The following is a 13,353-nucleotide window of genomic DNA, read 5'->3' as shown; positions in this document are numbered from 1 at the left end:
AGCAGCTGGTTTCACTGATTTCACTGGTGTCATAAATCCTGGTCTGTCACCTGAAATTTGGAGAAATGTGGGTTTTGATTCATGTCTTATAAATAAACACTTTTTAGAGGGTAACCCTCATATGAAATGTGATGGGGCCACACACCCAGCACTCATCACCTCAAAAAAGGGATTCATCAAACACAATAAAATTTCCACATTGTCTGACAAATATGTTATGACCAACATTTAAAATCTGAGATGTAAACTCAGCCATGAACATTTTACTCCAAATTCCTTTTATCCTTTCAGGTAACCCAAGAGTCAGAAAATCTTCAAAGGGAGGGAGAACTGGGGAGGAGACTTAGACTTGTAGAGCAGAACATAAACTGCTTATTTCCAGTAATTAACAGTGAAGCAGTGAACAATTTGGTTTAATGTGCTGAGCTCTGGGGATAATGTTCTTCCAAGATGTTTTTGAGTTCCCTGTTCTTTTGGAAACTTTGCAGATTGGTGATGCAGGGAATGATTTACATTCAGCCTTGTGTGGAAAATGTCTTTAACACTTACAGTGACTCAAAACTCCTTCACAAGGAAGGGTAAGAAACTCAGACCCCCAGACTGCCACAAATGGATTCTGCAGTGGTTTAATCATGAAACGCCAAGGACCTTTTAAAGGTTTATAAAATAAAGAATTAGCAAACGAATTAGCAGGAGCAGTCGCTGGCAGAGCTCTGGCAGAGAGAGGGATGGTGGGGAGTGCAGGTGGGAGGTTCAGTGGCTGTACCAGAGCACTGAACCCCAGCCATGGGCAGGGCAGCTCTGGGATGCACCTTGGGAGGGTTGGGTCAGCCTGGGGGGTGGGAACTGGGAGCTGGCCTGGCCACAGCAGCACCAGCTGCATCCCCACCTCCCAGAGCATGCAGCTCCCTGCTGCAGGCAGGAAAGGGCCATTTCCTTGCACTGGCATCATGTGTTTTGAACTTATCAAAGTTCAAATTAAATCTTCATGAAAAGGGTGGTGGAGGTTTCCCAGCTGGAAAGGGGAGGGAGTTACAAAGGCAATAAATCTCCATTCTCTCCTTCCTCGTGGCCAGTTCCTTCAGGTCACTGCTGTCCCTGTCTTGTGTATCCTATCCCCAAAGGGAATATCCTGTCCATTTAAGGAACTATTTGGGGCATAGGCATATGGGAGGCCATGGAGGAGTTGAATGTTTTTGTTTATTGCACTTCTTGTGTTGTTGAGACCTGAGCTGTTTAACTCACCCTTGCTCCTTTTGCCTCTTCTAACCATAAACTCTTCTGTCTTTACTTACTGCTCATTGTTTTGGGATTTTTTTTTTTCCTTTTCATTCTAGAAATGTTTCCATTTTCTGGAGAGGAAGATATGAGTGATCCAGAGGCTTTGAAATCTTTACTTTCCTTCCAGTGGAAGAACAAAGCCCTTAATTTCCCAGCTGAAAGGAAGTTCAATGCAGCTGCTGCCCTGAGTGAGCCATACTGTGCTGTCTGCACCCTCTTCTACCCCTATAACCAGGTAATTCCTCATCACAGAGACAGGGAATCATTAAGGTTGGAAAAGACCTCTAGGATCAAGTCCAGCTGTCACTCCCCCACCACTGTGTTCCCCCTAAAGCCACGTCCCCCACTCTGTATCCATGTGTTTTTTGGGATAGTGACCCCACCAATTCCCTGGGCAGCCTGTGCCATTGCCTGACCACACCTTCCATGAAGAGATTTTCTCTAATACCTCATCTAAACCTCTGACACTGCTCAGATGGGTGAGTTAGGATGCAGACATTTCTGATACAGACAAACCTGTACTAATTTGCACACCAAAGAAATGTGTTTGGATTTGGCAGTGGCTGGAGCCTTTTTTGTTATCTTTCCTGGCTTCTCTGGCTTGCTCAGTGTTCATTTTGAAATCACACTGAAAGAGCTTTGCAAACACTGTTCCATGCAGAGAAAAGTCACACCAGGCTCCTGTTTCCATACAGGCCTGAGTTGCTGAATTTATGCAAACAAGCCACAAAACAAAAATTTACTGAGTAAGCACATCCATCACCTTTTTTTGGAAACTACCAGTATGCTTTGGGAGACGTTATGAGCAGAAAGGCAAAATTCATCAGATGAATTAGTTATTTGTGCAGTTGTGCATTGATTTGTTCTCACATAAAGCCAAATCTGGCTTTGTGTGCCCACCAGGAATTTGTGCCTTAGATACTTGTAGCTGTGTTGGAAGCTTTTCCTGAGGAAAGCAGAACCCACGTCCCCCTTCAATAAAATCTCTTGATTTATTATACAGACTGAAAATAAAATATCTGTTCTGATTGCTAGCTGTTGTGAGGAAAACTGGGTGCAGCTGAGCTGGTTTTATCCATTGCTTTTAACCCTGTCTGCTACCAGAAACCTTGAGAGGTCCTTCAGGAGAACTTCTTGCAGGAAAAGTAGGGAAGGATGCCAAAGGAATGGGAGAGGGGGAGGGAAGGCCTTGCTTTTAGTAATGTTTTCCTTTTTATTTTTCCTTGGTGTTTTCAGCTGCAATTCAGGAATTTAGATTTTTGCAGAAGAAAACCAGGAAAAGCTGCTCATTATTCTGATGCTTCTTTGAGTTTCCACAACAAATTACAGATCCCAGTCAAAGCCTGAAGAAGAGGGGGAGAAACAAGGGGGTGAAATCAGGATTTTAGGCCATTTTTGGGTGTCAGGTGTTGGGTGACTTTTTTTGCAAGGGGAGTGCTCAGAGTGGAAAGTGAAAACCATGGCCAGGAAGAGGTGGTTCCAGTGATGGGCTTTTCTCTGCAGTCCTCACAGGTGGAGAAGGAAGCTGCCCCCATCTCCACAGGGGAGCCGTCCTCGTTCGTGCACCTTTCCAAGTGTGGGCAGAAGACCAAGCCCCTGATCCCAGAGATGTGCTTTACCTCAAGTGGAGAAAACACCGAGCCCCTTCCTTCAAATTCCTACATTGGAGAGGATGGAACCAGTCCCTTGATATCCTGTGCCAAATGCTGCCTGCAGGTTCATGCTAGTGAGTGTTTCACCTTCCCCAAAGCCTTTGGGTCCTGAGAAACTCAGGAGTTTGTGTGTTGCTGTATTTGAGTTCCTTCTTGGCAGGTTTGTATCCTGTCACTCCCATTTTTATCTATCTTGGTACCAGGATATCAGGAATCCCAGAAATGTTTGGGTTGGAAGCACTTTAAAGCTCCTCCAGTTCCCATCCCCTGCCATGGGCAGGGAACCTTTCAAGGCACATCTGTGTATTCAAGTCCATCTTGGCAGTCACTGATCTTAAAAATACACACCAATATTCTTTTTACTGCTTATTTTGTTGGCTGATTCTTCTCTGTCTCACAGAAAAGATTCTTCCTTTTGATACCTTTCATTTTTTTGTAATAAAGCAGAACTCAAAGGCTTTATTGCACTCTTTTCTCTCACATATTTCGTTCCAATATTGTTCTGCTGGGGGAGGCTATATTGTTCCTGCATGCAGCAGAGATTATGGAGTAGTTTGAGATATATTTTATTAGTGTCTCTGATAGTGTTTGTAGTAATGGCACTTGATTACAAAAGGGAACATATGTCTGTTTGCTTCCCTGATAGTTATGTCTAAAAGAAGATCTGATTAATCCTGGTGGAGTGTACCTTCAGTGGAGATTGTACAGCATCCAGTTAACATTTGTGACGAATTACTGTTCAGCTGTTTGATCTTGACAGATGGGGAATCTTATTTGACTTGCATCAGCTGGAATTACTTTTGTTGTTCCAATTTTAGAGTCTGCAGGTCCCCGTGCAGCTCGGCAGGGCTGGGGAACTGGAAGGCAACTTTTGTTTCTGTGCTGAATCCCTAATTATGGTCATTTCTGGCTAATCAGGCCATGGGATGCAGAGTGGGTGTGAGGAGGAAGGTTTCATCCTGCCTTCACAATTCAGGGCTGCTGCATCTTGTCCATCCTTAGGCCTGCAATAGTCCAGTCTATCAGAATGGTTTCTGTGGCCAAATTCTGTTTAAGGACAGAGGGGTATGGACAAGATGATGTTAATCTGCAGGCTCAGACCTGAGATCCATCTTTTTTTAGAGAAACTCAGTTTTATATTTTGGCTGTACTCTCCCTTTGAGGGTAGGACAGGACAGGTGTTAAATCTGATGGAGGCTCCAGTGCCTGGTTGTTTCCTTGTGCTCTGTGACATCCCTTTGACTTTGCTGCAGAGAATCCATTTGCTTTTATTGCAGGATTGCAGTGGTGAGATGTATTTTGGCTGACTAAAACCAGCTGGCAGCCTGTGTGTTCTTGGGAAGTGCCCTCTCAAACTGTGCTGGCTTCCAGCAGCCAGGCCCTACAGAGGTTTGGGAAGGTTTCTGGGCTTTTGAGGCACTGACAAAATCCATAAAAAGAGCATATTTTTCTTGGATTATCCTTATGGGACAACCTGGGGTTCAGTAAATGGGACTGTTCTGCCCTTACAGAATCACTGAGGTTGGAAAAGACCTTTGAGGCCATCAAGTCCAGATGTCAGCCCAGCATCACCACCCTGCCCACCAGTAGCCATGTCCCCAGGTGCCACATCCATGGATGTTTTGAACACTTCCAGAGATGGTGATTCCACCTCTGCCCTGGACAGGCTGTTCCAAAGCTTTACAACCCTTTCCATGAAGATATTTTTCCTCATTTTCAGTCTAAACCTCCCCTGGTGCAGCTTGAGGCTGTGCTCAGGGTCTGGCTCTCCCTCAGCTCAGTTTTGGACTGAAAACCCCTGTCCTTGTTCTAGGCCTGTGTGGAATTTGCTGCCCTGATTTGCCATATGATGAAAAGAGACCTCAGATGTGGAGAGCAGCTGCAGATCCATAGTATTGACTTTTTTTTGACATGCTGTTTATCTGGTTAAGTGGATGATATTTATAAATCAGGCTGTGGTAGCAACCCCAGTGCTTTCTGAATGTCTTCTTTTAAGTTTAATTCAGTAATTTGAGATTGTTGTTCCCAGCTGAAATTTTCTGTTCAGTTTGTTAGGATAGGTGAAGGCTGGATGAGATTTTGTTAGGAAGGATAGAGGCTGGGTGGAACGAGCTGTGTATTAGTTGAGATGCTTATCTTCAATTTTCCACTCACTTTACAAGCTTGCAGGAATCACATAGATCTACTTTTCCAAAACTGTATTTGTGTCTTTTCCCTGTTATTTCAGTGACAAACCTTAGTGCCTTTTATAGAATTTTAAGGATTTTTTTTGTTCTTATTTCCCTGCCTTTATAATGGGCATAATACCACTTTACTATTTTGGTGGTGTTGTAGGAGGATTTGGTGCTTGCATATTACAGTAATTGATGCTCTGTAAAATGAAATGTTTTTAACACTTCCTATAACCTTAAATTAAATACTGCTAACTACGTGGAATGCAGGTATTTAATTTCCTTGCAGTATTATTGGGCTTGTCCTTCCTCATAACACCACACAGCAAAAGTAGCTGCTTCAACCTTGCCAAAATTCAATGCCCTTCCCTGTTTTGATGTGTGGGTGTACTCCAGCAGTGGTGGCATCACCTTGGAGCCCAGTTCCTGCCTAAAGAAACAAAGTCTTGCTGTTGTAGTCCTTAGAAAAGTGAAAAACAAATGTGAGGGTTACCTGTGTGGGGGGCTTTGGTTTGTTTGTTTGTTTTCAGACCTGCTGGTCCCAATTCCGATTTTGTCGGAGCCTGTGGAATACAGTTCCTCAAACGCTCTCAAAGTCACTTCTGAACTGAAAAGTCATGGAGTCAAACTAGGAAGTGTTGTGAAAGGCCTGCTCTGAGGAGGCTGTGGCTCTGTTTGTTGCAGGCTGTTACGGGATACGCCCGGAGCTGGTGAACGAGAGCTGGTCGTGCTCGCGGTGCTCGGCCGGCGCCTGGGCAGCGGTAAGGACTGCACGCAGCACCCTTCCCTCTGGCACTGCTGGCATCACTCACTGCTTAACACACATGGGTGGTGGGAGCATTCACGTGGCCTTTGACATCCCAGGTGGGGTGTAGTTGCTTTCTGGGGAGGATGAACAGCCTGGCAGAGCTTTTGGGTCGCGTGCTGAAGGGGTTGTGTTCCTGCAGGAATGTTGCCTGTGCAATCTCAGGGGAGGAGCTCTCCAGATGACCACTGATGGCCGGTGAGTGCTGGTTCTGAGTGTGTTTTCCTTCCATGCTGCACCTTATCTCCTTGTCTTGTGAATTTGGTCTTAATGCTCAGTGTAGCAGCAAGTTTTGGGGTTCTGGAGTGAACTGCTCCTCGCTGACTTGGCAGGATGAGCCCAAGAGACTGTGCTGCCCTACACTGCACCAGGCTGCTCGACAGCAGAGCTTCTGAACTCCTGCTGAATGTGGTTGTTTCTCAGAGAAAAGTCTTCTCAGAGAATGTTTAGCACTGTGCAATATCAGGTGTAGAAGAAGGTTGATCTCTGTTGTTCCAGAGACATTTACCTTGTGCCACCCTGATTAACAGTTGATTGGGAACATTGCCAAGGCTGCCAACCCCTGGAAATGTGCTTCGATGCTGAGGGAGGCAGGGAAATGTTAACTGCCCTCCTGAGCATTTCATTCAAATGATGGCAGGCCCTGATTTGTGTCTTCACTTTGCTCCCCAGGTGGGTCCATGTAATCTGTGCTATTGCTGTCCCCGAGGCGCGTTTCCTCAATGTCATAGAGCGTCATCCTGTGGATATCAGCGCCATCCCCGAGCAGAGGTGGAAACTGGTGGGTGTCTTTTACTGGGGACAGTGTTTGGGGACAAGAGGCAAAGGGAAAAGCTGTAACTAGACAGAAAATCATTGTGTGGGTTCGTGAAGCAGCTGAGATTGGAGGTGATCTCGCTCTCACTTCCAAACAAAAGCTGCATTGTTTGTGTCTGCTGAGCCCTGTCAGCTCTTTCACACAAAACCAGCTCTGATTTCCAGCTGTGCCTTTACTCTCTGGGTGTGTGCTGTATCCTGGGCAGAGTCTGGGACTCCTTCCCACCTGCAGTCAGGTGTAAAGTGCCTGAAAGCTCCGTTTACTCCGAGTACTGCACAGCAGGAGTGCAGAGGGACATGGTGACTAGAGAGAAGCTGACTTGTTCATCTCTAATTCACCTTTCCTTACAACATTTCTCTTTTTCTATCAAGAAATCTCTTGTAGAAATGAATAAACATTTTTGTGACCCTGACTGCAAGGCAAGACTGCAAGGATTTTAATACAAGCCCAGCTCCAAGTTGTTATTTAGCTGTGTGGCCTCATCCGAGGGATTAGTAATGGACGATTCATTAGCTCAGAGCAATTTATCTTAATGTTAGTTAATGCTCCATCACTATAGTGTGTTATTGCAAAATAAATTGTGCTTTTGCTGCTTTTTTGGTACAGAAGTCAGCTGGGTGACACAGTGTGGGATGGGGAAGGTGCTGGAGCAGTGATAGATGGGTTAGTGCTGATGGATTCGTTAACAGAGCTGCTACTTAGTGCAGCGAGCCCGGGTGAGAGATTAGGAGGAACCTATCCCTGCTTCCAGAGTTATTTCTCTGTTGTGCAAATGGGTTTTGTACACAAATGTGAATGTAAAAAGCATTCATTATTCAGCAGGAGTGATGGGGCAGCGCAGTGCCAGGGTGATAAATCTTGCAGCGGTGGCTCTTTATGGATCAGCTGACACTTCCAACGTGCATCCTCTTCATTACCAGCACTTGTAACGCTGAACTTAAAATCCTTTTACACAACACTCACTTGTATTGCTTAATGGAGCCTCTCAAGGAAACATGACTTAATTCTTTAACCCTTCCTTGGCTGCCTGGCAGTCCTGCAGAGTCAGGGCAGTGTCTGTGTGTGTCTGACTCCGTTGCTTTGCTCTGCTCCAGAGCAGAGCTTGTGCCTACCAGAACCTCTGCATGGACTCACTGCACCTATTTCTCCTTCATTCCTCAATTAAAACTGCAAAGTTTCATAGAATCCCAGAATATCCTGAGTTGGACAATCCCACCCTGAGAGTGTTGTCCAAATGCTGCTGGAGCTCTGGAAAGAAATTTTGTTTGTTGTATTCCATTTGCACCTCGTGTTTTCTTCCTTTCTCAGGGAACCTGGAGAATTTTTGCTTGAAGTGCCTCGACTTACACAGGCCAGTGTTGGAATTTACAGGCACATATTCCTTATGCTGCTGTTAGCCAGAGCCTGGCTTGTAGCTCAAATGTCAAAGCCTGGCTTTAAGCCCTTCACTTGGAAAGTTTTAGAGTTATCAATTAGGTAAGGATTAAACGATTAATTTGGATGGCAGAATACAGAGGCTGTGGTGTGGGGTGTGAGGTACAAAGGGAGTGTAAATTGGATAAGACTGTGTGCAGAGACTCATGAGCCATGGTGGGGAGTTTTATTAATTCATGGGAATTTGCAGGTAATTCCTGGAGCGTGTGGGGAGTCAGTGGAGGAGCTGGGGGCTGAGTGCTTTGGAGGTGAGCAGCTGCAGTTAGGAAGATAAACTGAGGGTGACTAAAAGGTGATGGCATTGGAGCTCCTGACTTTGGCAACGATGGACTTGGTGCAGTACTTGATAAAATTGGGAAGATGACCTTTGTGGCTGGAGAACATGGAAAAGGAGAGGAGGAGTGATGTGAAGGGTGAGGACAGTTGATGTAAATAGATGAGGGTAGTGGAGGAGAGAGGGGGTAGGGGTTATCCGTGGTTATAATTTGATTTTTTAATATTTTTTTATTGTTTTAAGTTCCTGTGATGAGGGCTGAGGTACCAAGGAGTGGCAGTGATCTGGTGAAAGGAATATTATCCTTTTCTCTAAGCATGGACCAGGTCTCCCTGTGCAAGCACAGACTTTTCAGTCCTTTTGTGGGTATGGCACCATTTTCAGGACTGCAGTTTCCTGCTCCCAGATTGATGGCACATTACAGGCCTGTGCACGTAAATTATTTATGACGTGGAAATTTGGAATAATTAGCTGTCATTCCTCAGTGGAGTAAATGAATTGCAGTGTTCATCATGCAGCAGACAGCCCATTTCTTACTCTCAGCAGTGACCTGACTCTGGTGTGCATTTATTCCGAAGATTTCTCTCCTGTGCTTTGGACTCTTTTCCCTCCCACAGAAAATGCCTTTAAATCTCCATGTGCAGCTTTCCCCCAGCACTTGGCACTGGTATTTCTGTCCATCCCATCTCTCACACTTCCAGATCTGCATTTTCATACGATCCCAGACTGGTTTGGGTTGGAAGGGACCTTAAATCCCACTCAGTGCCACCCCTGCCATGGGCAAGGACACCTTCCACTGTGCCAGGCTGCTCCAAGCCCTGTCCAACCTGGCCTTGGGCACTGCCAGGGATGGAGCAGCCACAGCTGCTCTGGGCACCCTGTGCCAGTGTTTTACCACCCTCACAGCCAAGAATTGTCACTTCCTCCATCACTCCTTACACATCAGGCTCACTGTCACTCACATTTATCTTTTGATCATATTTGCTCTGAACATCCCTTTGCTGCAGCTCTTGTGCCTGTCACAGGGAGTTTGTGTGGGCACAGGGTGGCACTGGCTGTGTGCTAATCCTGGCTTGGCAGAGTCCTGCTGGCATCAGGAGGGGCAGATTCCTGCCCTGGGAGGGTTAATGCCCCCCCGAGCCCCCTGTGTGTCAGCAGCTGTCCCTACTGCTGGGACAAGGGGATATTGACAGGTTAATAAAGGCATCTGTGCTATTGACTCCCCTCAGTCCTGCTGTGCACTTTCCTGGTGCTTATCAGCCTCTGGAACATGGTTTGCAGAGTGATAAAGGCTCAGCTTATTAAAGGCTAAACCCACGTTCTGGCAGCACTCAGGCTCTGGCTTTGAATTTCCTGGCTTTTGTTCATTTGTGTAAAAAGGCCAAATTAATCTTTGGTGTAAACAAACTGCCTTCAGTTAATTCATAGGAAGGAATGGGACTTATTTCATATAAATGTGGGGCAGAGCCCAGAGAGGGAGGGGGGTGTTGCACAGGAATAAGGAAGAACAAATCTGTTCTTTGGCATCTTTTGCTTTCAAGGAAGAGAAATGTTCCTGGAGAAGAAATCACAGAATCCCAGAATGGTTTGAGTTGGATGGGACCTTGAAGGTTTTGGAGTTCCACCCCCTGCCATGGTCAGGGACATCTTTTGTTCATTTTAACCATGAAAGGCACATTTGTCTCATGTCTGTGATATTAATTTTGCCCTGATTTGCCTTGTCCCAGCCTCGGATAAGGTAAAGAAGCTGCCCCACCCCTGGAAGTGTCCAAGGCCAGATTGGATGGGGCTGGATGAGTGGGATGAGCTTTAAGGTCCTTCCAGCACAAACCATTCTGGGATTTGCTAATTAGTGACAGATTCCTGGAAATGTTAAAAACTGAGTGGTGTTTCCAAATGGATCCCTGGAAACATTATGCAAGCATCCATTCTTTAGACTGGGATTCCCAAAATCTCATTTTCTGTATTTCTGAGGGGCTGGAAACAAGAATTGGTGCTGTTATAGGGAGTGAGAAAATTTGTCTTGTTCCCACTATAGCTCCTGCTCACTGTCAGTGCCATCAGGCTCAGGATTTTTAGCTTTGAGAAAATGTAATTTCTTTCTAAAGCAGTCACACATATCGATTTACCTCATAACTGGATCTGCTTTGCAGAAAATGAATGTGAAAATGTCTCCAAGATTTCAGACCTTTTTCCCCCATAATTCTGTTTTTTTCATACAATGTGTTTATTTCTTTTGTTTGCAAAACTGACTGAATTATCTACAGTGGCTCATCTGACGTGGATGCTGATAAAATATTTATGGTTGATATGCTTATGCATCTAAAATAAACACAGAGTATTTTTGTTCCATTATATGATTTTATATTCCATGAGATCTGATCAATACAATGTCCCATTAAATAGAATCGAGCAAATTGCCACCCAGTTACTGCGTTCTGTCCTTTCAGAAAAATGGAAATGTTCTTTTCCAGCAGTGCACCTGTGAGGATCCAGCTGCTGCTGGAATTAATGAAGTGTAGGTGCACTGTTTATGTGAGGAGGGTGAGGGTGCAGCAGTTCTCTGGTACCACTGGTGGGTGTTTGCCTGGTTCCAGTGAGCCCAGTCCAAACTGGAGCCCAGTCTGTCTGTGCCCAGCGTGGCTCTGCAGGGCTGAGTGACTGGAGGTGCTGGCATGGCCACGGGAGTGCTGAGGTAGGGAATGACAATATCTGCTGGAGTTTCTTGGCTTGCAGAGATCCTGAGTGGGTGCACACAGACAGTCCTGGCCGTGTGGGCCTGACCCCTTGGCACAGAACAACACTTTGGCTGTGGCACTGCAGCCACGGGCTCTGTGCCGTGGGGGCTGTGGGGTCTCTGCAGGGCTCCAGCAGAGATCTGAGCTCTGGGTGTGTTCCCGTGCAGAGCTGGGTGTGAGCCCCACGTGTGCTCCCTTGCAGAGGTGACTGCAGCTGTGCTCCCTTGCAGAGGTGACTCCAGCTGTGTTCCTTGCAGAGCTGGGTGTGACTCCAGCTGTGTTCCCTTGCAGAGGTGACTGCAGCTGTGCTCCCTTGCAGAGGTGACTCCAGCTGTGCTCCCGTGCAGAGCTGGGTGTGACTCCAGATGTGCTCCCTTGCAGAGGTGACTCCAGCTGTGCTCCCTTGCAGAGCTGGGTGTGACTCCAGCTGTGCTCCCTTGCAGAGGTGACTCCAGCTGTGTTCCCATGCAGAGCTGGGTGTGACTCCAGCTGTGCTCCCTTGCAGAGGTGACTCCAGCTGTGCTCCCTTGCAGAGCTGGGTGTGACTGCAGCTGTGTTCCTTGCAGAGCTGGGGGTGACTCCAGCTGTGCTCCCTTGCAGAGGTGACTCCAGCTGTGCTCCCTTGCAGAGCTGGGTGTGACTGCAGCTGTGTTCCCTTGCAGAGGTGTGTGTACTGCAGGAAGAGGATGAAGAAGGTGTCTGGGGCCTGTGTCCAGTGCTCCTACGAGCACTGCTCCACGTCCTTCCACGTGACGTGCGCGCACGCGGCCGGCGTGCCCATGGAGCCCGACGACTGGCCCTACGTCGTGTCCATCACCTGCTTCAAGCACAAAGCAGCAAACCAGAACGTAGGTTTTGGGCTGGGATTTGGGCTTCTGTTCTGGGGGGGTTGGATTGGGGGATTTGGGGTTTTGTTGTGTTGTTTGGTTTTTGGGGTTTTTAAAAATAGTTTCTCCCCACCCGTGTTGGCTCAAAATGTTTTGTGCTTTTAATGCAGAAGGGTTGTCCAGGCAGTCATTGTTGGGGATGGCTTTAATCTGCATGAGGGCTGCTTTGGGTGGGATATTGGGAAGGAATTCCTAGCTGTGAAGAGGGGAGAACACTGGCACAGAGTGCTCAGAGCAGCTGTGGCTGCCCCTGGATCCCTGGAAGTGTCCAAGGCCAGGTTGGACGGGGCTTGGAGCACCCTGAGAATGTGGAAGGTGTCCCTGCCACGGCAGGAGTGGGACTGGATGGACTTTAAGGTCCTCCTCACCCAAACCATTCCATGATTCCATGGAATTTTGGAGCCAGCTCTTGCAGTTGTGGCTGGCAGCTGATCCTGCTGTGTCCCTGCAGGTCCCGTTCCGGAGGGAGGTGGCCCTGGGGCAGACAGTGATCACCAAGAACAGGAACGGGCTCTACTATCGCTGCAGGGTCATCGGCACCAGCACCCAGACCTTCTACGAAGTGAACTTCGACGATGGCTCCTACAGTGACAACGTTTACCCCGAGAGCATCATTGTAAGGCAGCTCTGGGGACACTGCTGTGTCACAGGCAGTGTACAAACTGTGATCTGTGCCTTGGGGTGGAACAGCAAAACAAAACTCAACTTTTTCATTTTAATTTTTAAGTTGCTGCTTGCCTAGAAAATCTCATCCCGCTCTTCATGACAGATCTTGTTTCTGACATTATCTCATTTATTTTTTGGTTGCTTTACAAAGATGTGATCTTGCTGAATGCAGATGACTTCACAGAAAGCAGTGTTTGTTCTAAATTTCATCCTATTTGTTTTGTGGTTGAATAATCTTATTTTTCAACTGACAAGTGTGATTCATGGGGGAAGCAGATTGTTCGTAAGCACTTCTGGTTCAAAACAGGGAATTCACTTAATAGAGAGAATGTCTAGAAGAGGCTGATTTGTCAGCTCATGCATTGCCTTCCTGATCGTGCCACTGATTCACTGAGTTGCCCTGCTTGTTTTTGAGATACAGGAGATGTGATGTTGTGGGATTTGTAATGAGAAATGTCCATGAACTGGGTGCTGGCAGCAGAAGGAGCTGCCAGAGTCGATTGCTGGTCTCAGGCTGGTTTTGTTTGAGATGCCCACAATTAATCACAAGTGCAGAAATGTACCTTATTGCTCATTACCATGTGATTTTAGCACACCTCTGGCTCCTGAGCTCTGGTGGAGTTGTGTC

General features: G+C 46.8%; 1 protein-coding gene across 5 annotated transcripts in view; it reads left to right on the top strand.

The window, feature by feature from the left end:
• The window catches only part of KDM4B (lysine demethylase 4B), a 74,775-nt gene that overhangs the window by 56,691 nt on the left and 4,731 nt on the right, over positions 1-13,353 (top strand). For 4 of the 5 annotated variants that reach the window (XM_053999321.1, XM_053999320.1, XM_053999317.1 and 1 more), the window contains 7 exons: positions 1,338-1,516; positions 2,785-3,007; positions 5,789-5,865; positions 6,052-6,107; positions 6,582-6,690; positions 11,835-12,020; positions 12,511-12,675. In XM_053999321.1, the coding sequence (XP_053855296.1) occupies positions 1,338-1,516; positions 2,785-3,007; positions 5,789-5,865; positions 6,052-6,107; positions 6,582-6,690; positions 11,835-12,020; positions 12,511-12,675 (995 nt within the window). Of the gene's footprint in view, positions 1-1,337; positions 1,517-2,784; positions 3,008-5,788; positions 5,866-6,051; positions 6,108-6,581; positions 6,691-11,834; positions 12,021-12,510; positions 12,676-13,353 lie in introns of those variants that run through there. The other variant, XM_053999322.1, reaches the window with a different exon arrangement.

The sequence above is a fragment of the Vidua macroura genome, chromosome 26 (genome assembly GCF_024509145.1).
Source record: "Vidua macroura isolate BioBank_ID:100142 chromosome 26, ASM2450914v1, whole genome shotgun sequence".
Lineage (NCBI taxonomy): Eukaryota > Metazoa > Chordata > Aves > Passeriformes > Viduidae > Vidua > Vidua macroura.
Note: the sequence above shows the minus strand (reverse complement) of the source record. Positions and strands in the feature narration are given on the sequence as shown.